The 26,892-nt window shown below is 45.7% G+C and overlaps 1 protein-coding gene across 1 annotated transcript in view; it reads right to left on the reverse strand.

The window, feature by feature from the left end:
• The window catches only part of ITGA9 (integrin subunit alpha 9), a 367,242-nt gene that overhangs the window by 75,696 nt on the left and 264,654 nt on the right, over positions 1-26,892 (reverse strand). The window contains exons 19-22 of the mRNA XM_052639038.1: positions 13,351-13,437; positions 9,710-9,789; positions 2,391-2,480; positions 22-130 (exon numbers count right to left, since the gene is read on the reverse strand). Coding sequence (XP_052494998.1) covers positions 22-130; positions 2,391-2,480; positions 9,710-9,789; positions 13,351-13,437 — 366 coding nt within the window. The remainder of the gene's footprint in view (positions 1-21; positions 131-2,390; positions 2,481-9,709; positions 9,790-13,350; positions 13,438-26,892) is intronic.

Here is a 26,892-nt window from a genome sequence, read left to right on the forward strand (position 1 = left end):
AAGGTCTCCATGGGTGGGTACCTGAAGAGTGACGTTGAGGGGTTGGAAATGACACTCCAGGTCATCCAGTTGAATGAAGCTGGATGCGTCCACAGACTCGCCATACACAAAGGAGGTTGGAGACATGATTCTGAAAGAGGAAAGCATGAAATCTGTCATCCCAATGCAGGGTCACCGCTATCCTAGGAGCTCAAACATCTGTCTGTACTGAATCTAGAGCTCAAACATCTGCCTCTATTGGATCTAGAACCTGGCTTCCCTCAGGGTCCCCGACCAAATGCTTCACTTCTGGAACTGCTCTTTCTGTCTCTTGTAAATGGACACAGCCAGATCTGTACTTTCTAAGCAGACATTCCCAGTAATGTCTGGTCATCTTAGGTCAAATCAGTAAGTTATGTATACAGTGTACTAGGGATTATACTTCTAAAATGAGTAGGAAGACCATGGTAGCTTTGATTTCAGTTTTTTAAACTGGATTATAAAATTAGTGAAGTCGCTCAGTCGTGTCCGACTCTTTGCGACCCCATGGACTGTAGCCTACCACGCTCCTCCATCCATGGGATTTTCCAGGCAAGAGTACTGGAGTGGATTGCCATTTCCTTCTCCAGAGGAGCTTCCCGACCCAGGGATCGAACCCGGGTCTCCTGCATTGTAGGCAGACGCTTTACCGTCTGAGCCACAAGGGAAGTCCTAGGATTATAAAATTATACATGTTCTATTTTGTCATTTGAAAAACATTTTGTGAACTGAAAAAGATTATGACAATATAAGTGAATTATATGTTTGGCATTCTAAGCCCCACTCTGTAACAAATTAAAGAAATAAAGATTTTCAGACTACCGAAATTACTAGCAATTAGGTATTAAAAATTGAGTCCTTACACGAATAGCCTTTTTCTTTAGATTTCAAATGGTGGCTGTGTAAGATGTGATGAAGAATTCCAGCTCAGTGTGTAGTGATGTTTTCAACTTTGTCTGTGTCAATAAACCCCAGGCTCATTTAAATTCCCAGAAAAATAACGGATTTTAGATGAGATTCTAGAAGTTGCTCACTTGCCTAAACACAATATTGTAAGATTTATGGTACCAAGTCTAAATAGATAGCAATTAACCTATTTTCAGCTTAACTGTATTAGTTTAGAAAGGTAGTGAGCTGCCACCCAGGTCAAGAGTGGGTTCATTTAAATGAGTGCTGTTTTATGTTCCTGGAAAGATCAGAGGTTGACTCATTTGTTTAACTGAGGGCTTCGTTGGGGGCTGTTAACACCTCACAAGGAGGCCTCCAGGGTCTGACAACAGGATCAAGTGAGCCCTGTTTTCTCCTTCATCCCCTAGGACAGGGCTTGGTCCATGGACATTCTCACTGTGCGTCTGAGGAGAAAGTAAATAAACTACATGGTTAAAAATAGAGCCATGAACAGAGGCAAATCTGTGTTGATTTGCAAATATATTCCACCAATGCCTCATGTCTAAAGAACGTGATGAAAAACGCCAAGAGGCAGGAACGCCCACCAGAGACTCATTCCTGACACCCAGCAGAGCGGGGGAGCTTTGCAGACATGGCTCCTTCTGCAGTGTATTAACTTTTCTACTTGCAGCTAAGGCCAGGACCCAGAAGCACTTGAATACTGAAAAATGAGAGACTCTGAACCTCTAGAAAGTTCAGCTTGCCTGTGGGGCAAAGGTTCAACAGGTCCTCATTTGATCTGAACTAATTGTGCAAATCCTTTTTCCTCTATCGTGCTCTGTTTCTGAAGCTGGAAACAGGAACTGACTTCTCATTTTTCCAGGCCTGTGTTTTGGCTGAAAACCACCCAGGGTTGTTTTGGGTCCCTGCTGCCTGCACCCCTGATTTCCAACAATGCCAGAGGCATTGAGCAGTTGTGGACTTCAGCCAGACAGTGTGCCCACTGTGACTGTCCCTGCCCACCAGCTCTGCAGGAGGACTGGAAACATGCAAAGCCAAAGCTGACTAGAGGCTACTCAGAAAGCAGGCCCGCCTTCCCTGGGACGCATTGGCTGTAACCTCTGCCCCAGCAGCCTTTGGCTGAGATTTTAATCCCAAGAATGGAGCTGCCTGCTACCTTGTGGTACTCCAGAGCAGTGGGTGCTGGGAAGAGATGCATGTAAAGGTGCACAGCATGTTCGAAGGAATTATGTGGCTTACACCTGTCATCACACTTCTTGTATAATCTACCAAGTGTGTGGGCAGCTGGGAAAGAGGAGAAAACACGGAGGGAGGAGGGCGTGAGTCACTGTAGCTAAAGCTTCATCCTGCATTTCCAAGCCAGGCAGAAGCAGAAGTGGCAGGGCCACCGCTCCTGGCTATAAAGCAAACACCAGAGAAGCACAGGGGTCCACTCCAGGCAGCACTGTGCCCTGGCTACTCACCCCGTGATGGACGTGTCCACCTCGTGCATCAGTGGCACCGTCAGTGTGAGGATGTTGTCGTGAAGGGACTCTGAGCGCTCCACGTTGCCGCTGTGGGGGGAGAGAGGACGGGATGCCAGTCAGCACAGCCTGCCCGCAATGGGCCTCTCCCCTCCCAGAGAGGGACAGCTCTCTGTTCTGCACCTTTTTACCCTCAACTCTGTTTTTGGTCCCTGTATGGCATCACAGTGGGCACTCTATGGTTTCAGTTGTGTTCTCCACCCCATAAAGATGTGAGGGCAAGTAGTGTACAGGGCAGGTGACCCCAGGAGACAGCAGAGGGGAGACAGGAAGGCAGGCAGGCAAGCAGGGCACTTGATTCGGGTCAGCGGGGCTCAATCTGACCAGGGAACTCCAGAAGGCAGTGTGGAGTACCCACTCTCATCTTCCAGCTGAGGCAATGGGAGCTGATCAGTGATTCCTGAGACCTGCTGGGGGGGGGGGGGGGTGTGAGGGTGGGAGATTACTTCCCTGGCATGTGCCCTATGTGCACAGTGAGTGAGATCTGGCCAGAGAAAGCCTCAGGCAGAAGGACAGGTGCTGGGAATGGGAACTGTCCAGTGTGTGTGTGGTAGAGGCAAGCTCTGAGAGGTTATGGGTAGGCACCAACAGAGTGTGCTGCTTCTGCAGGGCTTATTCCATGAATAATGGACAACCGAGGTTAGGGCACTGCAGCTGGGAAGCTTGCATTTAGCAGCTATTTCCCATCTAACAGCATCGTCCATCATCCACAGACAACCAAGCCCAAGAGAGAGGCCCTGGGTAGCACCATCTTGATAAATATCACAAGAGCTTCTGCTATAGGACTTCTGGCTCCAGCAGGTTCACATACAGGCCTCCTCCTCGGGGTGAGTAAACACAGCAGGGGTAGGCTTGCAGGGTCCTTCTGGAAAGGTGACCACAAGGTGGGTGATGGTGTTGAGGGCTACCATGTGCCAGGCACACCCCCAGCCATGATGGAGCTGGGTCTTCAGAGTAACTCCAGAGGGAGGGGCTCACCCACCGCTGACAGGTAAGAGCAGCTCAGACAGATTAGGTAACTTGCCCAAGGACCCACAGCAACTGGGGAAGTCTCCAAAACCAGTGCTTTTCCACTGCGATGCCTTTTCCTGATGCCAGATTTGGGGGTTTGGGGGAGGGGAGAAGAGGACAAGAGAGAAGACCCAGTTTCCCTTCACAGCTTTATGAGATTTCAAATATGAACTGTGATTATTATTGCAGAAAAGCAATTGCCGGGGAACACGGTGCTGAACCTGGCACCTACACTTGGTTCTATCACATGGAACGAACACGGGGTCCCAGGTGAAAGCTAAGTTCACCCTCCAGGGGTGGAAGGCAGGACCCGCTGCTGAAGTTTGGACACAGCTCATCTGGACCACTTCCCACCGCATCATCCCCTAAACTTGTGCAGAGTTCCTCTCCCCACCATCAAGTGCTGAATGCAACCGTTTTTCAGCAGACTCACAGCCCCTCTCCTCCTCTCTCCTATTGTTCTCAAACAATGGTGCTCTGTGACTCTGACCCCTGACTTCTCTTCTGTCTTCCGCAGATGAGATGACATCCATCATGGTTTGCAGAAGCAGCAGGATCAGGTGCCCATCCAGCCCCACTTCCCTGCCTTTCCTTTCCCAGGGGCACAATAAACGCTGTGTAATCTCTGCACAGGAAAGACCAGAGGTGACTCCTGAATGGATGGGGGGATGGCAACACCTGGGCCTGTTCCCTGCCCCCACCCAGGGTCCTGCCAAGTCTGAGCAATCAGTTCCTGATGGAAGCGCCACCCCATGCCCTGCCATTTGTCCAGCCACCTGTGGCTGCTGGCAGTTCTGGCCCAACAGTCTCATCTGTCATCGGGGGACCGCTCCAGACTGAGTGAGGTTGCAAAGTTGAGATAAAGAGGCTGAACATCAAAAGGCCCCTAGTTATTCTGCAAGCTCGTGACTTAGGATGCTTCCCAAAGTCTGCAGAGCCAGGCTGCCAGACAGAAGCTCTTGAGAAACTGTTTAGTCTCAACTTTCTGTCCTCCTAAATCCACAAGTAGGCAAGAGAGCTTCAAAGGGTGGTGATGGGAAGAAAAGGATGATTGGTATTTTAACTGTGGCTTTCAAGATAAGGAGCTTTAAGGATCTTTCCGTCACAGCAGGGAGTCAGGTGCCGTGGGTGCCCTCTGGGACAGTAAGATCAGATTTTCACCAAAGTCTGGAGAGTAATTGGTGCCTGAGACATTCAGCTGCAGGTTCTAATAGGCAATATAGTTTCTTTAATGAATGTAATTCAAATAATTAGAAGATTCTGATTATTTAATTACTTAAGGTACCAATACTAGCTTGGCTAGGTGTTCAGTAATGCTGTATAGAAATACTAATGTACATAAAAGGATGTTCTTGAATTTGTAAATTATAAGGGTTTTCTTACGTGCCCAGTACTGCATCTGGTAAATAACAGGTGCTTAATAGATGTGTGTTGAGTCAAACTGTGCCCAGTATAGAGTAAGGGAATACACAGAGTAATCACTTGATGAGACTTAAAAAAAAATTCAATGCCCAGATCTCATCCCAGACAAATCAGATGAGGATCCCTGTAGGGTAGACCAGGCATTGGTAGTTTTTAAGGCCCCCAGGTGATTCCAGTGGGCACCTAAGATTAGAGCACCACTGGTCTATGGACATGAGACTAGGAGATGAAATTTTAACCCTGGTGTTGTTTGTGTCCCTCCTTTGATACCTTAGATTAGCCCTGAGTGGGACTGGGAGGTAGGTGGAGTTTCCTCTTTTTGACAAGGAAAGTCTCTTTCATATCATATTTCCTGCCCAAATGTTCCTTCTCAGGAATATCAGCTGCCTGAGCTGTTGAGAGACCCAGACAGCACATGGATGGGAGAGTTTTCTGTGGATCCCAGAAACAGCAGGAAAATGAAAATTTTCAGATTTGAACAGGCATCTGCTCCCCTTTACTAAATCCATCTTAAACTCTCTCACTCTGGGCAAGCTGTTGCACTGTATCACTCCCTTTCTCCAAAACCACTGCCAGGGGGAAAGCAGTTGAGACTTCCTGGGCCCTCTGTGGCCCAGCCCAATCTCCTCTTTCAGCCCCACCTTCCTCTTACTGCCCATGTATATTCTCCACCCTTCCTCTAAGATGGTCAGGAATCTCCACCACACTCCAATGCCCACCCGCCACATGGGTGTGACAGAGCAGGCTGTGCCATGCACATCCTCACTTGGGCTTCTTCAGCCTGAAAGCAGAGTCCCCTGTTCAAACGCCAGCACCCCAGTGAAGCCCTTCTGCATTCCAGCAATGGGAACACAGTCTACCTCCTCTATGCTTTGCATGTATCTCTGTTAGATCACAACCACCAATGATGTGATCAGGAAAACAGTGTGAATGAAAAATAATCATGTCTTGCATAATTTCAAAGCTTGCAAGCCCAGCCAATTGTAATTAGAAATGCTACTGTGGCGGTACTACGCTGACAAACTGCACTGGAAAGTTGTACACGATTTCGGTGATTGCTGGGCTATATTTAAACATCCACTTTGGTTCTCATTTCCATCTGCTTTGCACAGCCTACTGCAATATATAGAATATAATTAGCGTTTGTTCAGTAAGGCCCACTAGTGCTGAACTAAAGGCCAGAAAGTCATCATCTCTGGAGTGAATGCTGGGTATGACAATACACAGTAAAGAGGGTCAAACAACCACTGTGATGTGCTGTGCTCTCATTTTTAGAAGAAAGAACATTCTCTAAAATAGTAAAGAAAACGCACCCCCCCACCCCCAAATTGGGAAAGTGGCATTAAAAGCAAAAATATGTTAGGGTGGTGGTAGATTGAGGGGCTGTGAAAATGTATGCTTCACAGTTGTTCCAAAGGGAAAATTAACCTTAATTCTGTGAGTTTTACATAACACTGAGACTAGCAAGGCCTCCAGCGAAAGAATAAAACAAAGCCCTACCAGTGCCTCTGCTGTCTACTGTTGGCTTATACTGTATTTGTTGGGGCCTGACCTAAGCTTCCCAAAAGCACAGAGACTTCAGGCTTTGGGGGCAAAGCCATTAATAGAAAGAGGCAAGATAGAACTGTGGGTGACGTTGAAAGATTCAGCACTCGGGAAGAATCTTAGTCTAATCTTTGGGTAATTGATGTTTTTTTAGTGAAAATTCAAGAACCACTCATGCTGGGGTGAGTATGACATGGTGTTAAAGTTCAAGTTTTGGCTGAGGTACAATAGATGCCAAAATTCAGAGGAAAGCACTAACTCAGGATTTACTATGTCTGGTGGCAAAAATCCAAGCTGTAACATCACAGATGTAACGGAGTTGGGAAAGCAGGATTCTTGGAGACAGATTTTGGAGAAAATGGTCCATAGTCAAGGGAGGGTGACTGCCTTTAAGTCATTTTAGGGACCCTCTTCAGGACAGTCAGACGCAGGCCCCAGAGGCATAAGGTGAAGGGGCTGCTGGCTCTCCCCTCCTGACCCCACAAGGATCGCCTGCCTTTCTAGACTGTCAGGAGTGAGACTCCTGAGTGGGATCTGAATGTGAGAGTCAGTCTGAGGTCACCTTTGGTCCTGGCCCTGGGTACAGTCTTGGCAGTAGGAGCTGAAGGCATCTCCAGCTGCCTAGAGGCTGAGGTTGGAGGATGTAATGAGGAGGGAAGCACAGATGAGCATCCCCAGTTGGGGGGTGGGCAGGGGGAGGGTCTCCAAAGGAGAAGAGTCAACTCAAGACACCTAGACTGACTGCTCACAGCACTGCCTGTTTAGTAAAACCTTTCTTGTTTCCCTTTGACCTCTCACAACCCCAGCTGTGAGCCTGGAGGCTCTCAGGAAAAGGAGGAGGGCCAGCAGAAGCACCACTGGAGGAAAGCTAGACAACCCACAGAAAGGCTACCCTCCTCCAGCCTTGCCTTGGGGAGAGGAAGAAGTCTTAAGTTGCAATCAAGTTTTGATTACTTCACGGGACAAGACACTTTGATTATGGGTTAATGAGTTATTTTGAGGCTTGAAGTGACTATAGCACTATTAACCAAGAGTGAGCTGTGAACCCACGGGACTGTCCTAGACTGTCTCCGAGAACCAGAAATGAACAACCCTTGCCAAGTGGGCTTAAAAAGAGTAGGGATGAAAATGAAGTTGCTTTACGCTTGCCAACGAGTGCACCGTACTTGATGGATGAATCATAATGCTGCCGTCTCCCTCTGAAATTTATGTTCATTTGTTCATGATCCAACCCCTGCAGCCAGCACACTGCTCCCCAAGAGCAGGGATTTTACCAACTTTGGTCCCTGCTGTACCTCTCCTTGTCTGACACAGTGGCTAGTTGGAGTAAGTACTCAAAGGTTTTGTAGAATGAGTGAAGGGTGGTGCCTGCCCTGGGCTGTTCTGCATCTGCCTCCATCTCTGGACCAACCCTGTCTTGATGTGGTTTGAGATGGAAGACTCTCTCACTCATCCCTGGTCCCTTCTCAGCTCCCACTTGGTGCTTTAAACTTGATGGACATGCACAGGGTCGAGAGTGGTCCAGAGCCGGACTCCTTGCTTATTAACCAGGCACGGCATACGGGGTCAGATGCCCAGCTGAGCTGGTGCCTGTTATCCTGCATGATGGGGCTCATGTACAGGTTCTGGGAGATGACCTTCTCTCTTAAGTCAGAATGTGGGACCAGGAGCTCCTTCTCAGTGCTCAAGGGTGCTGTCCTCCTTGGAGGAAGGCCTGGGTTGAGCACCTTCATTTCAGAGATGACCATGTGGTTGAGGGAGGGGCCTGAGTTTCACAAAGCCCAGCCCATTGCCTCGCTCTGCACCCCAGATCCTGTGGGCCTCCAGGCCCGGCTACATGCTAACTTGTGGCTGCGTGACTGCCTTGGCCTGGCTGACTTGTAGCCGCTGGTTTTGCGGTCTGCTCACCAGTGTCTGGCCTTCCATTTTCCCATCCTCCCTCAGTCATGAGATTCCTGACTTTGTTATCTCACCACCTTTCTTTTCTGTGCATTCTGCCTGATCTTGCCCTTCTGAGTGTTTGGTTCAGATCTCCAGACCACCTCTGGGATGGACCTAGGCCTCTTGGCATGACATTTTGGCTTGAAGATTAAGGCAACTAGAGAAAAAACATGATAATTGAATGCCTGATCCTTAATCAGACTCTGGACCAGTATAATAATGGCTACACAGTCATTCTTGGGATAATTAGAACGTGGGCTAGAGATTAGATAACAGCATTGCATCAGAGTTATATTTCCTGAATTTAATAACTATACCAGCGTTATTTAAGAGAATGGCCTCATTCTTAGGAAGTACACATGAAAGTACTCATGGGTAAAGAGGCATGATGTCAGCAACTTACTTTCAGATGATTAAGGGGAAAAAAAATCATACACAGAAAGAGGATAACAAAATAAAAGAGGCAGAGTGTCAAGCTTGGGTGACTCTGTAGAAAGGGTGTATGGGAATTCCTTGTACTATCCTTTACAACATTAATGTTAAGTTTAAAATCATTTCTAAATTAAAATTCAAGTAAAAAGGCTGCCTATCCAATATATACAATCAAAGCTTGTGTCTCCCTATTCACCCACCTAAATACCTCTCCTTCCATCCCAGTCAAGCCCGCCTCAGATGGTAGGTACTTCGAGTCAAGTGGATTCTGGCTTGTGTGGGCAAGTTTATTAGCCTCAAGTCCCTCCCAGGCACCCTTGGCCACACTGGTATGTGTGAGAGAGAGGCAGGAGCGCAGTCCTGAGGGAAGACATCACTACTGCACAGTCCCCTTCTCCGACTATCTGTCCACTTGGTTCCTAGGACAAGCTCTCTCTTGAGGACCATCTTTTGGGGACCTCCACCAACAGGCTTCGCCAGGACCTCAGGCTGCAGGTGCCCTGTCCCTGCATCAAGGGATGCTAGAGCACACTGACTACATACCACAAGAAGTGACTGACCACAGCAGACCCACAAAGGACATCTGTGAATGCTTCCAAATACATGGGCTTGGGCTGGAATCCTGACCTCTCCAGGCTAGTCTCTCCTCAATTGTAAAATCGTTACCTCTGACTGGATGATCCCCCGTTTTTCCCAGCTCCATCTGATCTGGTGTCTGCACAAGCAGAAGGAGACAAGCACCATCCCTAAGAGACCCAATTCCATGCAGTGATTTGGGGCTTTATCACTGAGCTGTTCCTTCCTCCTTGGAGTCTGTTCAGGCATCACCATCAAAGCATGACCAGGGCATGACCTTTCTTGGTCCCATAAATCTCTCATCTTAGAAAAAAAATTTAAATCCCTCTTACCTCTGAGCAGTAACGATGAAGCTAAGAACTTCCTCTTCCCCAGACAGGTGGCTTGTATCAAAGATCACGCTGAATTCATACTATGGGAAAAGAAAGTGACATTTGGCACTAGCCAGCATTCCAAACTTAAATGCTACAGTCTTCTGCAGTTTATGACCTCTGGATGCTCATTTGCACGACAAGCTTTATGGTTTATGCATCTCTTTCTGATGGTCAGGCCAGAGATACAACTTTAGCAATAAAAACCAGCCCAGAGCCCACTCTGACGAGAGGCATGTTGTCCTTTTCAGCAACTGAGGTTCTCGTTAGGAAGCAATATGTTTGAACTCTTAAACCAGGACTTCCTAAATTTCACTCACACACCATCATCCCAATTTTTGCCACATCTGCTTATCATATCACCTGTGATAAGTACTTTGTATTTTTATTGCCTCACTCTTTCTATTTAAAGACTATTTTAAACAGAAGAATTTATATCACTATCACAGATGGGAATCCAGGATCACTTGCCATAAAGAGGAAGTCATCATGAAAAGAAATAATGAAAACAAAGCGATGTTGAATTTTGTTGCCTGTTGAAGGCTCTGAGCCTAAGGTTTGCTCTGTTTTGATAAAAGGGAGATAAACAAGTGATAGAGACATTTAGTGCTACTGGAGACTTCCACCTGCAAAAGGTTAGGACTGAAAGAGCATTGAAAAGGTAGTAGCTTTCTCACTGTCAGTCAATGCTGTTTAGCGCTGTGTCCACGTATCACCTAAAAGCATCTCAAGTGCTGCCAGTAGTGACCATCCTCTGATTCAGGGAATACCTTCTCAAGCAAATGGTTTATCACTGTATACACATCGGGCAGGTGTGGGAATGGGGGAGGACCACTTGGGTAGGGCTTACAGAGCCATGATCCACCACAAATTGACTGTGTGATCTTGGCCAGATACTTGCTCTCTGCATTTCAATAAAAAGAAGAGGGTGGACAAAATGATCCTTAAATTCCATTAGGTTTTGGGAGTCTCAGTTCAGTTCAGTCACTCAGTCGTGTCCGATTCTTTGCAACTCCATGAATCGCAGCACGCCAGGCCTCCCTGTCCATCACCAACTCCCAGAGTTCACCCAAACTCACGTCCATCGAATCGGTGATGCCATCCAGCTATCTCATCCTCTGTCGTCCCCTTCTCCTGCCCCCAATCCCTCCCAGGATCAGGGTCTTTTCCAATGAGTCAACTCTATGCATGAGGTAGCCAAAGTATTGGAGTTTCAGCTTCAGCATGACTTATTTAACATCTAAATATTTGGGTTCCTTTATGAAGAATTCTAGGCAATGGTCTAAATTTGCAACACTAGATTCTACTGAACTGACCGCTACCTGAAAGTAATGAATGTTGGACCGTCAACTAGAGTGGACACTGGACATCCCTTTCTAGACTTTCTGTTGTGGTGAGACCTGCCAGCTTATAGTGAGGGTGGGGAATGGAGACAGAACAGGAAACAGAGCTGGAAAACACAAATGATGGGAAAGTCAGGGGTCTTGTCTCAGCAAAGAGTTTGACCCAGCAGGAGATCTGAATTAAACACTCTAAAGATCAAAGTGAGGTGAAAAGCAAAAGATCTGGGCATGAGGCCAATGAGAGCCAGCAGCCTGGGAGAACAGAAAGTCAGGAACTAGGCAGGCTGTGAGAGATTGAAATATATGGCCAGCAAAGTAAGCAGATAATGTGGTCATGAGGCTTAGCAGATGATCAGAAGTCAGACAACTCACAGGTCTAAGGGACATGGAGGGACAAGCCAAGCTGTGGAGAGAGGGAGCCCCATCCCTGCTGGGTTGCTTCTTAGGCTTTCTCCAAGGACTCACCCCCCGACCTCCTGCTTCCAGGTTCAGCCTTGCTACAGGTGTTCACTTTTGTATGTAGGAGGAAGGTAGTGACATTACCAAGTTGGAAAAAAAATCCAACATTCAACATCCATTCTTCTGTTGGCTCAATGACTATTTTGAGAGCTAATGAAATTCTAGCGAAATTTAGGCCCCAGAAGTCAAGACTGCTTTATTTTTATTGTATTGATTTATTCACCTTTTTTTTTTCATGGGAAGTGATCGATCCTGGATCCATCTATGATATTGTTATTGTTTAGTGGCTAAGTTGTGTCCAACTCTTTTGAGACCCCACAGACTGTAGCCCACCAGGCTCTTTTGTCCATGGAATTCTCCAGGAAAGAATACTGGAGTGGTTTGCCATTTCCTTCTCCAGGGATCTTCCCAACCCAGGGATCAAATCCACATATCCTGTGTCTCCTGCATTGGCAGGCAGATTCTGTACCACAGAGCCACCAGGGAAGCATCTGCGATATCCTTTCAAAGTATGTTTAAAACTAGCAAGATGTTTAAAACTAGGTTTGGGATGGAGGCTGAATTTTACAACAAGATGGCTACTTTTAAAGTGTTTCAATTAAGTCTATTTCCTGTTGCTCAAAAGATTTCAATTAAATTTGTGTGTGTGTGGGGGGGGGGCATATATTTTACTATAGACAATGATGCCTAGGGCTCAGTGTCCTTCTCCTACATCTTAACCCTACCTGGGATCTCATGGGACTTGACCCGAATTCTGCCAGCTTTTTCTAAGCCACCTCTTTCCCTTCTCCTGGGATGAATGTGAACAGAATGAGGATCAGAGCCAGAAAAGGGCTGAGGAATCACAGAGATAACAACCACTGTAGACTGGAGTGGGTACATTCAATGAGACTAAGGGGTTCAAGAGATTTGCTAAGAAATGAGCAAACCTTCCTACAAGAATGTTCTAACAACTGGTTTGTAAAACAGCTAGTATAAACTAGGAACAAAAAGTCTTAGAGATTAAAATGACCCAATTTCATGATATAGGCAGGAGAAAAGGATTAAACTTTCTTTTTTAAGTGGAGGAAAAAGGTATACAAAGGAACATAAAATTTCCTTCAAATCACAGCAGGGAAAACAGCCTCCATTTTAAAAGGCAGATTTGTCTGGTCTGTTAGGGTCTAGTTTTGCCTCCAAAAATCACATCTTCTACATGTTTGCACGTTTTTAAAATGATGCCACATACTAAAATGCTCCACGAATCTCCAAATCAGCTAAACCATATTATTGTTTGAGCTTAGAAAATTTGGCTTCTTATAAATTTCAAAATGACTGTAATTTCTTGAATTCTTCTGAATAAACGATTATGTATGCTTTAAGAATTTTAAGAGGTCTCTTCAAAAAAAGTTGTGAGTGCGCAGAGGAGTGGCAGCCTGGACTACAGATCACTAGCCAGCACCACATCTTCTCCTAAGTGGCCAAAGGGACTCAAAGTGGCATGCGATGTCTCAGAAGAAATATGTTAGGCCAACCAGATGGTGCTCAGCAAAGTACAAAGGCCACTGTTTGTGTCTCACATTTGAGGTACGTCATGTGGACCAAGGGGAAAGACCACATGTCCACGGCTAACCTGGAGTAGACTTAGAGACGGTCATCGATGTGGCTGGCTGTGCCCAGGCAGGACTTGGCTGGCCACTCCAGTTGATGTGGGAGGCAGGGGTCATGGAGGAAACCTCAGGGAGGCAGTTGGCAGAGTCAGTGGCTGATGGGATGGGCTGGAGGCTGCTGCCAAGGAAGTGTCCGGTCCCTGCCCCTTACCTTTGACTTTGACCTCATGAAAGGAAATCCCACACTGCATTTGAGGAAGTCCAATTCTAGCAGTTCACAGGAAATACCCATTTCCTCCTGAAAGACAAAAAGCATCAACAGATGGGCGGGATGCATCATGACAGGTGTGTGGAAGGAGCCCCAGGGAGGCAAATCCAGACTTTAGCAGACACGGTTCTTCTTTTGGAAAGTTCTCAGACAACGGTCACTGTTGGCTGCACTGGAATGAGGAACCCCTGCCAGGCCAAGTCCCTGGTCCTCCTCTGACTGCACACCTCCCCACTCCTTTGCCAGAGGTTCCCTGGGACGATGAGTGCAGAGGGCAAAACCACTCTTCATTTTTAACCAACCCTTTGGTTCTGAACCCTGATGTTCTCCTAGTGAAATAGGCCAGGCCATTTGTGAGCTGGACGTCTCCTTAGGTTTGGATTAAAAGGCATCCAAGTCACCTTTCTGACCCCTTTCTCTTATGCCCATACCTTAATCCTCTCAAGATCTTAGCTGAGGAAAGACAAATGCTAAGAAAATCACACCAGGGAAAACACAGGTATTCTTTTCACAGTCTGAATCAGTGAGGGCTGAGCTGTCTTCCCAGCAAGCCTTGCCAAAGTTGGGGGTGGGTGCAAGGGCAAGGAGGGAGTTCCGAGAGTAGCCAGCCTGGGGTGGACTCTACAGAGGCACGAGGAAACCAGGAGAGGCACTGTGGAGAGCTGCAATCTTTCCATCTGGACACAGGGTGCACAACAAAGGTCAAAGGAAAACAGGAGGCTCTTCATAACCCATAGAGCCTCTCTGAGTCACTGAGGCCAAATCAAGACTTCTGAGGGGACACAGCATGTTTGCAGATTTTGGAAAAGGAGAAGGCACAGGACAAAACTAGCACTGACTGAATGTCTAGAAACTGGGGCACTGGAGCTCAATGAGGCTATGTGACTTCCCCAGTCATTCTGGGCTGACTCTAAAACCTGTCTCCTTCCCCTCTGAAAGCCCTGAGTTTCTAGAGGGAATGAGCACAGCCAACACCACAACGGCACCAAAAGGAACCAACTCGTGTGGACTCTCGCTCTGAGATGCCACCCATGCTCTCTCCTCCCATTTCCAAGAACTGCACCTTTCAGCTCAGACCAAGATTTCCAGGCAGTCGGGTGAAATAAAAAATTTCACCGTATGTCCAATGAGGAAGAAAAATGTGAGCACTTACCATAAAATACCTACTTAGTTATAGGTTACACAGCATATGATTATACTAATGTATTATCAAGATTATCAAACAAAAAAGTAGAAATGAAAAAAAAAAAAACTCATCTGTGAAGTTAGAAGTCAAGATAGTAATTGGGAGGTAGTTAGTGGAAGGGACTTCTTGAGGTGCTGGGGTTTGTTCATTATGAAAATTCGCTTAATGATTTATGTACTTTTGAGCATTTTTTAAATATCAATAAAACTCTGATTTATAAAACAGCAACAAAACAACCCAAAATAAAAGGAAGCAAAAGATAGGAGCTATATAGATGTAAAAGGAAACTACAGCTTATCTTTCCGTATCCAGTCTAGATATCCAATGGGGATAACTGACCTCAGTGATTTCAAAGTTTTCTGATGGTTCTCCATGTCCTTAGTCAGCATCTCTCATGCAGTGGGCTTGGGCCCTCCTGCATTAGAACTGGTTTGGGAGCATTCTTTAAAAATGCAGATTCGTGGGCCACATCCAGTGGTCTGAGAAGATAACTGAGTAACCTCTGAGTAGACTCTGAGATTGTGGGGCCTGAGATAAGCACTTTCAGTACAGGTTAGGTGATACATACAGTAAGTGTTCTGCTCCACAATGATTTGGGAGCCATTGCTATGAGTTCCCCGTTCTCTGGTCCATTCTGCAGGCTGCTTAAGGAACCTTCTTAAAATGCCTTTTGTGAACAGAAAAAAGCTCAAAATCTTAACTCTGGCATCCATTTGGCCCCTGCCTTTCTGAGTACATATATCACTGTTCTACAAATACCCTTTTCTTGGTATCATTTTCACACCTTTGGTCTAAGTTGTTTCCACTATCTGGAACAGCTTTCCTTAGCTATTCCTCCAACGTTTTCTTCTCCCATCTTGCCCCAACGCTAATGGATGATAAGCTGGCATATATAATATGGACATGCAACAGGATTTGGAATGGACCCCAGGCATGGACTCCCATATCAGCACTGAGGATACAGGTGTGAATTACTCTGGAACAGAGGAGCCCTCCATTTACTTGGCTTTGATCTAAGACTGCTTCTGATTATCTGAGAGTTGCTGAACTACCTTATTTTTGTTAATTCCAAAAATGCAAGAAAATAACATTAGTCCAGCATTTATTGCCTTATTCCAAGTCTCTCTTCCACCCACTCAGTCTAACAGAAATGAAAATTCCAGTTGGATATTGAGGTGGAGAATAAGCAAAAAGAGCGAAAACCAAAGACTTCTGTAGGAATGAGAGTGCTCAGCATATGGTCAGGACTCAAACACTCTTGGATGGTGTCACAGGGAGGAATGTCATGGATCACCCTTCTGTGCCTGCCAGCACCAGCCCAGCCCTCCCATGGCTATGTAAGTCCTCTTGACTGAAAGGTTTCAATTCTATTCTCCACTCTCCACTGCAGCAATCAGGGAAAGAGCCTCCTCTTCCCCCTCCCACCCTCAGAGCATGGGCTTCTGCATGTAGTTCTGCACCCAGAACCCCTTTGCTAGATGGCTTCCAGTCCCTGGTTGAATGGGAACTGCTTTGTCTGAGAGGTTATAACATCCTTCCTCTGCAGCCTATGATTGACATGGGTGCAGAAGGCCACCCCTTTGCCTCAAGGTGAGACCAGTTGTGCTGTGAGACTCATATTCCAGAGCCCCACTGGAACAGGCTGAGAGCACATCCCTGTTTGCCCGTGTCCTCTGCCCTAGGCTGCTTCCTTATTCCTCTTCTCCCAAGAGCATTTCTGTACTAAATCACTTGCACAGGAATCCCCATCTCAGATTCTGCTTCAGCGAACCTGACCTCAGACAATACTATTTACAGATGAGGCTGCTGGTACCGAGAGCTTCTAGAAAGTGCTGGGCATCTGTTCCCAGGTGGGGAGAGGCAACAGAAGGGGAACCCTCACATGCTAATGAATGTTGTTCAAATTCATACCAACCAAAGGAAGACTTTCTAACTGCAGGTTACATAGCTGCCCCCATTAGGGAAGCACTTCACTTTAAAGCCCATCAGCACCTGTTTTGCTCTGGTTTTATCCAGAGCAGCCTGGGCTATGACCTTAAAAAACAAGGTCATTATGGAGCCAGGTACCAGACCCCCCCAGTCCCATCCCTGTAGTCAGGCAGGTACCCTGTAGGCACAAGAAGTCTCAGGGAAATTTTAAAAATGTATTTGGGGGTGATGTGGCTAAACTAAGCCTGGTTTCAGACAGCTGGGGAGAGAATGCTTATTACCACTTCCCAGGAGGTACATGATGAGATTCTAGGGACCACACTTCTTGGCTCTGACTTTCATGCCCCAACCATTGCTCACATTTGAGAACTTCACCTTCAGCACTACTGCAAGACTTATGATGAAGAGCTCTCAGCTAATGGGGAATGTGGACCAGGGAACTGTCTACCCTTTGTCCCTGATTGCCAGACAGTGTAGAATCTGATTACTCAATTCAAATGCACTGAAATCTACTGAACCCTTGTTGCATAGCTGCAGGCTTTCATGAAATCAACTGAAGTGATGCACAGAAACTGCTCAAACCACTTAAAGTCTCTGATCTATCTGGATCTGATGGAGTTACTTAACAGTTAAAGAAGTCAAAATTATCCATGGATGATAACACTTTAAGATATTTCAGAAGATAAGGATTTAAAATGAAAAGATCAAGAGAAGCCTTTGGGGAAAATATACCATCATAAAAACAACCTTTTTGTGATTGTCCTCAAAAAAACAAAAAACAAAAAAATGGCAAAATAGGAAGTAAAGAATGTTACCTTATGATATAACAGGAACAGTCACATCCAAAAGCTGCCTATCTAGGGACTCCCCTGGTGGTCCAGTGGCTAAAAGACCCCATGCTCCCAATGCAGGGGGCCTGGGTTCAACCCCTGGTCAGAGAACTAGATCCCACATGCCGCAACTAAGACGTGGCACAGCCAAATAAATAAATACTTTAAAACAAAAACAAAAGCTGCCTACCCAGCACTCAGTTACTGCTTCTGTTTCAGAAATTAACGCACTTCTCTTTTAAACATGCTAATAAGGCAAATAAGCCTTTGCCTTGGGTCTAAGAAATCTTTGACCATTGTAATTACCCTGTTACAAGAGCTGTTAAGTGTAGAATAATATAAACTTATTTTCACAATCTTCAGTTTTATCTTTCAAGTAAAGTCTCAATCAAAACTTAAAAATTTTTACTATCAAGTTTTGGACCCTATTTTAAGAAGATTCACAAAACTAGTCTTTTTCCTAGTCCCCACTTTTTGTTGGCTTGCAGGGACATCCAATCCCACAAAATGCTATCAAGGTTTCTCCCTGGAGATTGACTGAGTTTAAACTTTTCTTTTTCTCTTTTAATAAGACCCATTACTCTCAGGGTCAGAAAAACATCAATTAATATTTTTTTAGCACACGAGATAAACGCATACTCAGTTTGTGAACATTTGCTTCTGTATTCTCAGGACTGGGCACTCAGTAGTTTCTGAGTTTGCACTTAATACTTGAACAGGCCTTGGGTCCTCAGGAATTCAGATGAAGGGGCTGCAAGAGGTAGCTTATTTGCTGGTCTGCCTGGCATGGGAGATGCTTGCCTTGGCAAAAACCCTCTCTTTTCCAGACATACCTCAGCCGTCCTGGCCCCCGGGAGCTTGGCCAGTGGAGCCAGGCTCCAGCCCTGCTTGTAATGTGCGTTGTGGTTGGCAGGAAGAATCAGATCATGAAGTTAGTGAACCTCCTTGGCCTTCAGGCTCCTTCCTCCCAATCACACAGGATTTGACTTTATTCTCAAGCCTCATTTTCTCTGACCACCAACACGGTGCCCTGTGTGAGCAGCAAATCCGCAAATCTGGTCAGGGCTTATGCTGGGCGCCAGGGCGGGTGTGAAGTTTAACTTCCCATTTGCCACTTTCTCCTGGGATTGTCAAACTGGGATGACCCTTCATGTTCTATGACTGAAGTTTGGTGCTCTTCTGAGATCTCTTTCCTTTCTTCCAGACACATGAGGTGTGACCTCTGTGAGCTGGTAAGCTCTGTGTTAACTCAGTTAATAGAGAATTCAGGTGAATTTTGAAAGCACTTGATCCCAAATTCTCTAACTGAGAATTCAAAGGTGAGAAGGGGTTCTCAATAACCTGGCCCAGTGAGTTAACAGAAAGAGTTTATTCCCAGGAAATACTCTATTGGCTCAACTCAAGGATGAGTCAGCCTGAGCCTCCCCAGAAAAACCAGTGCTATTCCCAGAGGGAAGTCCTCTGGGACAGGGCCCATGGAATGCCTCCCATGCAGTAACGCACATGGACTTGCAGCACAGAAAATGCACAGGCTTTGGCATCAGTGTCCCAGTTTTGATGACTGGCTCAGATATGTAACAGCTGTGTGTTGTCAGGCAAATGAGCTAGGCTTTCTACAAGCCTCTACTTTCTCACCTGTAAAGTGAAGCCTTAGCACCGGCCTTATAGGACTGGGGGCTCAGACGGTAAAGCGTCTGCCTGCAATGCAGGAGCCCCGGGTTCGATCCCTGGGTCAGGAAGATCGTCTGGAGAAGGAAAGGAAGCCCACTCCAGTATTACTGCCTGGGAAATCCCGTGGACGGAGGAGCGTGGTGGGCTACAGTCCATGGGGTTGCAGAGAGTTGGACGCGACTGAGCGACTTCACTGCGGACTATAGGCTATGTATGGGACTGGGTCTGACCTGCCAGCGCTGATGGTCATGAAGATGGAGTCCACACACGGCCCACCTCAGAACTAGCTTGTTACATGACAGGCAGCTCCTCTTATTCCCGTTACAAGGAGGAAACTGGAACACAGAGAAGTTACAGCGCTTGCCCAGGCTTTCCTAGTTGCCAATGTAAGAATGGGCTGGAGGGGACCCGAGGTGGGGGATACCAAGCAAGGCACAGACAACGTCCCTCTCCTCCTTCCCCCTCCTCCTTCCCCTGAAGAACTCACAGAAACTAAGCCTGAGCAGGTGGGGAGCACAAACCCAATGAGCCAAGTGTGGCCTTTAAGGAACCTGAAGCACATAGGATGCCAGGACATATGCCAGTCATGGCTGATGGCCTGGCAAGGCTGGGGCAGTGGTTACAGGCCTCCTGCCGGGTGGGGTTGGCAACTAACAGCCTGAGAGAACAGAGGTGATTACCCACACATGTGGGGGTTTTGGAGGAATGGGCCAAGGCAACTACTACAAAGCAAGTCCCTTTTAAAAATTTTGTCTAAACCCCTGTTTGGAAGCGAAGGCCCAGACTATCCTGGGTTTGTTCTTTCCAAGCTTAAAAAATTGAAGCAAGCAGGAGCTAAAGTCAAAACAAATGTTTGAGACAGATGAACCACGTAACTGTTAAAGCCAAATGCCCCTGGGAAGCTAAGGAGTATTGAATTTGGAGCGTGCACTTTGAATAAACCCCGTCCCCATCACCGGCGGTGGGAAATCAGCTGTCCCAGGAGAAGCGATTTTCTGATCAAAGTGGAGACAGAGGAGGCTCCTCCCAAACAGTCCTCTTGGCCCTTAGGACACTTTGAAACAAGTAAAAAATATTCTTGCATTAAAAAAAGAATACAAATTAGAAATGACTTGAGTAAGCTGTCTTATTCCTGTAACACGCCCCTCCTGTGCATTACACTAACTCTGGTTAGAGCAAATCTTTTTATTTTCCAAGATAAAAACAAACCAGAACACCTTCCCAAATGCTGATGACTTCCCCTTTTGGGGATGACAGCAAAACAAACAAGAATCTAAACAAACAAATAAATAAATCTAACAGCTCTAATTGAAAAGCCCAAAGTGAACAGACCAGAAATATGTGTCTTTTAAGGTTTAAGAAGTAATCGAAGTATTTGATTTTCATCCAGGAAGTTTTTCTTTCTGTTAAACAGAGACAAGTAACTTTTTCTTAAGAGTTTCAAAAATTTGTTTCTATTCCTAGATTTTTTTAAAAAGTATTTCCCAGAGCCTGCAAATTCTTGATCAACATACTAAGAATTCAAAGTTCAATTCCATCTCATAAGTCAAATTATTTTGATTTTCTATCAATATTTTCCTTTGCCCCACAGGCTGGTTGAAAACTCTACAAGGTGGCAAACTCTCCTGAAATGATGGGGAAGGGTTTAACACCATGGCATAAAAACAATTTATGAGTGGTGTTTGCATGAAAAGGTTTTGTAGGAGTCAAATGTATGGTGGGTACTTATTGAAAGCCGGGCCAGAAATCTTGGTATTAGGGACATACTTACAGTGGAGAGTTCAATCCCACCTATCAGTGTGCTTACACTCCTGTGGGCTCGGAATTCATTTGAGAAGGACCTTGCTGCCAAGGGCCTTGCTACTCAAAGCGTGGTCCTTGTACCAGCAGCATCAGCATTACGTGGAAGCTTGTTAGAAATGAAGTTTTTCAGCTCCCACCCAGACCTGCTGAGTTAGAATCTATATTTGAAGGAGATCTCCAGGTAACCTCTGTGCATGTGACCATTTGAGAAGCCCTGCTCTACATCACAGACCCATCCACTCAGAGAACATAATGTCAGCCCATGTAGCCCGCCTTCCTGTGCTCTCTACCTGCCAGAGAAAGATGGACCCAGCTGCTGCCATTTGAGGGCTACTGTCTGAGCAAGGACACACTTTTCTGGAGCTGGAGACCCACCTATTGACATGTCCCTTGTCTGGGTTCCCCCAAAACAGATTCTGGAGCCAGGGCTGGGGTTCAAGTAGGTTGTGAGGTGACCTCAAGTGCTCCCTGAAGGAGTGGGGACATGCGGCACCCCTAATGGGTGAAAAAGCTGGGCATGTCTCTGCCAACACCTGCCTCTCCTTGGTTGAGAGTTGTTCTAGGGATACTGAAGTCCCCTTGGCCACAGAAGAGACGAGGCCTGAGAGGATCCTCCCCCAGTGCAGCACCCCTGCAGCATGTTGTAGGCACATGCAGTCCTGTTCAAGGGAGCAGCTACTAACTAATCTCTCCGCTCTGGCTGGCACATGCACTTTGCTACCTCTGGACACATCTCAGGGCTCTCCTTCAAGGACTGGCCTCCTCTTTTAGGGTGATTCTGCCCTCCTTTCTGTTTCCTTTCTACCATGGCAGATCAGCTCCAACCTCTTCCTATCTAGGCCAGTGTAAAACAGCTTCTTTGTGGATGCCCTGTTCTCAGCTGTCCCGAGTCTGGTTTACAAGCTGTCCCATATGGATCTTAACACGCTATTTCATTTCTGTGCAAAAGCCTTCAAAGGTTATTAATAGCCTACACCTGTCACTGCTTCATAACTGGGGTGTGCACTGGAACCACCTGAGAACCACAGATTCCATGCACAGCAGTGCCAGCCATGCAGGCTATTTACTGCACAAGAGACCTGCCTGAGGGTTGGGGGGTTGAAATCCAGCCCATGCCGCTTTCCCCAAGTCCTGCATCCTGGCAAGAGGCTATAGACCACCAGAGGGGGCACTTCTCTGCAATTGGTATAACGGTGCTAGACAGACTGTGATGATTTTGTGAAAAACTGTAAAACAAACAAAAAAAAGCCCCCTTGGAAGCCCAGCTGTGGACCCACTGAATCACAGCACACAGCATGGGCCAACATTTGCTGAAAGCTCCCTGGGAAGTTCCAATACGCACCCAAGCTAAGAACCCTCAGAAATTACATTAAAATCCCTATTGAAGATGCAGATTGCAGGACCCACCTCCAGCATGGGATTGTTTAGAGCACAAGTAGGGTCAGGAAATCTGGATTTTGATTCTCAGGCAAACATTCTATATCAGCCTTTGGAACCCCAGCCCTGAGGGCTGGCACGGTCACTGCCATTTTGGAGGTTAAGAGATGGAGACCCAGTTAGAAGGGGAAAAAGTGCTTTCCCTGGGGCTCTACCTCTGGTGAAGTCAGAATATCTTCTATTATGGTCCTCCCTGCCTACTAGTCCTCAGACTGGAGCCCTGCCCACCATGCAGCCAGAGCACTGACTCAGAGAAGATGGACTCTATCTATAGAGGCAGAGGCCAGCTCCCACACGGGTGCCCAGCCCCTGCTGCCCTGGAGGAAGCCCACCCATCCACTCAGCAAGTGTTTCTTATTTTGTCTTAAATGGGAAACAGCTTCTGTAGAATAAATCTTATGCATGAGGCACGTATGTTTTCTGTTACATCTTACATTCCTTTGTTCACGCCCCCACTTAATAATTATTTATCAAGCAGTCTCCATGTCCTGCATTGGGTCACATGCCTTTATAATACAGTCCTTCCTGTCTTCAGGGGATCTCCCAGTCTAGGAGGTGGAGAGAAGGACCAAGCTATTTGAGGAATAACTGCACTCACGGCTAAAATCAGTCTCTCTCAATAAGAGCATCTTCACTTCCTCCAACCGGACTGCCATTAGTCTTATTTCATTATTATTATGTATTATTATATACTTTCATTATTACTACTATTGCCTTAGCTGTCCTCTAAAAAATTGTTTTTAATGTTTGACAACACTGCACAGAATGGGGGACTCAGTTTCCTGACCAGGGATTGAACCTGCACCCCTTGAGGTGGAAGCAGAGTCTTAACCACTGGACTGCTAGGGAAGTCCCTGCCTTTCCTTTCCATTTAACTAAAAACGTCTACAAGTTCTTTATTTTTTAAAAAATTGAAGTTCAGTTAATTTACAATGTTGTACCAGTCTCTTCTGTACAGCAAAGTGATTCAGTTTTACACACATATATGTTCTTATTTTTCTACAAGTTCTTTAAATTATGAAATCCAAAACCCAACAGAGTTATCTCCCAGAAGTTTCATCAATGTTGACTTCATAGGAAAATTCAGTTTATCATGTGAACATACAGGTACAGGTCAAAAGTTATTATGACAATAGCCCAAAATACCATTCATAAAACAGCAAAAGCTAGCTGAGGGTCCTCTTGTTCAGAACTGTTGCCTAAATCTTATGAAACCACCATCAGCAATATGAAAACCAGACAAAGACACAACCAAAAAAAGAAAATTATAGGCCAGTACTTTTGATGAATATAGATGCAAAACTCTTAACAAAATGTTAGCAAGCTGAATCCAACAACACATTAAAAAAGCTCATGCACCATGATCAAGTTGGATTCATCCAAGGGTCACAAGAATGATTCATTATAGGCAAATCAATAGGATACACCACATCAATCAAAGAAAAGGCAAAATCCACATGATCATCTCAATAGATGCAGAAAAAACAATTTGGTAAAATTCAACATCCATTCATGATAAAAACTCTTATGAAAGTGGATACAGAGGGGACATATTATAATAAAAACTATTCATGACAAACTCATAGCCAATATAATACTCAACAGTGAAAAATGGAAAGGCTTTCTGTTAAAATATGGAACAAGACAAGGATGCCTACTCTCACCATTTCTCGTCAACATAGTATTGGAAGTCTTAGCCACAGCAATTGGATTAAGAAAAAGAAATACTAGGTATTCAAATTAGAAGACATAAAATTGTCATTATATACAGAGGACGTGATACTATTAATATACATAGAAAACCGAGAACTGCTGTCTAGCACACTAAAAGCCTGAGAACAGGTCCTTGCAGTGGGTACAGGATCTGTGTTCTGTTATTAATTTATTCAACAGATACTCTTAGACTAACCTCAAGTGTCAGGCATGGAGATTCACAGGCATACCCCTGTCCTAAACAAGCTTTACTTTTAAATACCAGACACAGAATAACTGCCTTGGCAGTTGATCTAACTAAGAAACATATGGCAGCTGAGAGTTCAAGCTTTAGCGAAAGCCTACGAGAAAAGGGCAGAGTCAGGAGCGCAATCTGCATCTTAGGTATTCATGCTGTGTGGCCTTCCCTAGTGGCTCAGGTGGTAAAGAATCTGCCTACAGTGTAGGAGACCTGGGTTCAATCCCTGGGTCAGGAAGATCCCCTGGAGAAGGGAATGGTAACCGACTCCAGTATTCTTGCCTAGAGAATTCCATGGATAGAGGATCCCGGGATCATGGATCAGGATAAGGTCCATGGGGTCACAAAGAGTCAGACACGACTGAGTGACTATCACTCACTCACTCACTCAGACTGTGTACATAAAAAAAAAGCCTGATGCCAAGAACCTCCAGGGTCAATACACAACTAAAACAATTAATTAGAATTAGAATTAAGAAGGACCCACTAACATCAGTTCAGTTCAGCTGCTCAGTAGTGTCTGACTCTTTGCAAACCCATGGACTGCAACACTCCATGCTTCCCTGTCCATCACCAACTCCTGGAGCTTGCTCAAACTCACGTCCATCAAGTCAGTGATGCCATCCAACCATCTCATCCTCTGTCATTGCTTTCTCCTCCTGCCTTCAATCCTTCCCAGCATCAGGGTCTTTTCCAATGAGTCAGTTCTTCCCATCAGGTGGCCAAAGTATTGGAGTTTCAGCTTCAGCATCAGTCCTTCCAATGAACACTCAGGACTGGTCTCCTTTAGGATGGACTGGTTGGATCTCCTTGCAGTCCAAGGGACTCTCAAGAGTCTTCTCCAACACCACAGTTCAAAAGCATCAATTCTTCAGCGCTCAGTTTTCTTCATTGTCCAACTCTCACATCTATACATGACTACTGGAAAAACCATAGCTGAGACTAGATGGACCTCAGTTGGCGAAGTAATGTCTCTGCTTTTTAATATGCTATCTACGTTGGTCATAGCTTTTCTTACCAGGAGCAAGAATCTTTTATTTCATGGCTGCAGTCATCATCTGCAGTGGTTTTGAAGCCCCCCAAAATAAAGTCTCTAACTGTTTCCACTGTTTCCCCGTCTATTTGCCATCAAGTGATGGGACTGGATGCCATATCTTAGTTTTCTAAATGTTGAGTTTTAAGCCAACTTTTCCCTCTCCTCTTTCACTTTCAAGAGGCTCTTTACTTCTTAGTTTTCTGCCATAAGGGTGGTGTCATCTGCATATCTGAGATTATTGATATATCTCCCAGTAGTCTTCATTTCAGCCTGTGCTTCATCCAGCCCAGCATTTCGCATGATGTACCCTGCATATAAGTTAAATAAGCAGGGTGACAATATACAACCTTGATGTACTCCTTTTCCTATTTGGAACCAGTCTGTTGTTCCATGTCCAGTTCTAACTGTTGCTTCTTGATCTGCATACAGATTTCTCAGGACGCAGGTAAGGTGGTCTGCTATTCCCATTTCTTGAAGAATTTTCTACTTGTGATTCACTCAGTCAAAGGCTTTGGCGTCATCAATAAAGCAGAAGTAGATGTTTTTCTGGAACTCTCTTGCTTTTCCAATGATCCAACGGATGTTGGCAATTTAAATAAATGTTAAAGTCATGTGTCCTCTTAATATTGTCAAGAACAAAACAGAGAGATAGTCTTTGTTTTCTAGGGTGATACTTGGTTTTCTCTGTATTTGGTCTGAACATTTTCAATTAGTTGGTTAGCTGTTTAAAATGACTTGCAAAGAGAAGGAGTTGCTTCTGGTTATTTTAATGGTAAGGTTTTAAATTCAGACTCACTAGAGTTGTTTATGAAAATTTTCTGATTTTTCCTTGTTCTTTTTTTAAAAAAAGGATGGGCTACAGGTTCATAAGACTGACTGAGCCCTGGTATGTGTGTTCTGAACTTGTTGGAATGAACTAAATTTAGGATTGTGTCCGAAGTGGGCTTGTTTGCGAGTGGGGACAAGAAAGGATTGGTTTATGTCTTGCTTCCGGGGCGCTGGGCCTGAAGAAGTAAATGATGGAGCAGCATTTTCTGTGTCTCTCCCCCACAGGACCCCTCTTTGCCTGTGAACCTGGAGAGAGGGGAGGGCATGCGAATTCACACCCCTTTCCAGGGACCCTCAACCAAACTCCTTTGTCCCTGCACCCTCTAAGGTATGACCTCTACTGCGGAGAGTGCCCAAGTTACCCACCTTCTTTCTCACCCCTGAGGACTTCGATATCATACCTTTGCTTGGCTTCCTTCCCCATCCCTTCCATGGGTTCTTCTGGGAACATATGCTAGTAAATTACTTTAAAATGATGTCTCGTCTCAGGATTTCATCCTAGGAAACTGAGACTGAGATAGTAAGACAAAACCATCACAGAAACATCCAGCTCCCCTCTTTGGTTGGGGCCTCAGGTAGGGGCTTGCCAACCTGGCATCAGTGGAGCATTTCAGGCTTCGAGCAAATGGCCTCCTGGGTCTTGGAAACCTCTCACCCTCTCTAATGTATGACACGGGGCAGTGTTTCCCTGGGACTGCCAGTTCCAAGTAGCCCAGGATCTTTTAAAACAAAGAATTTCAGCCGCCAAATATTAAGGATGCCAGTGAAGATGGCTGTGCAGACTCCCATGACTCACATATTGGTTTTAATTCAC

This window comes from Budorcas taxicolor, chromosome 1, assembly GCF_023091745.1.
Source record: "Budorcas taxicolor isolate Tak-1 chromosome 1, Takin1.1, whole genome shotgun sequence".
NCBI classification, from domain to species: Eukaryota; Metazoa; Chordata; class Mammalia; order Artiodactyla; family Bovidae; genus Budorcas; species Budorcas taxicolor.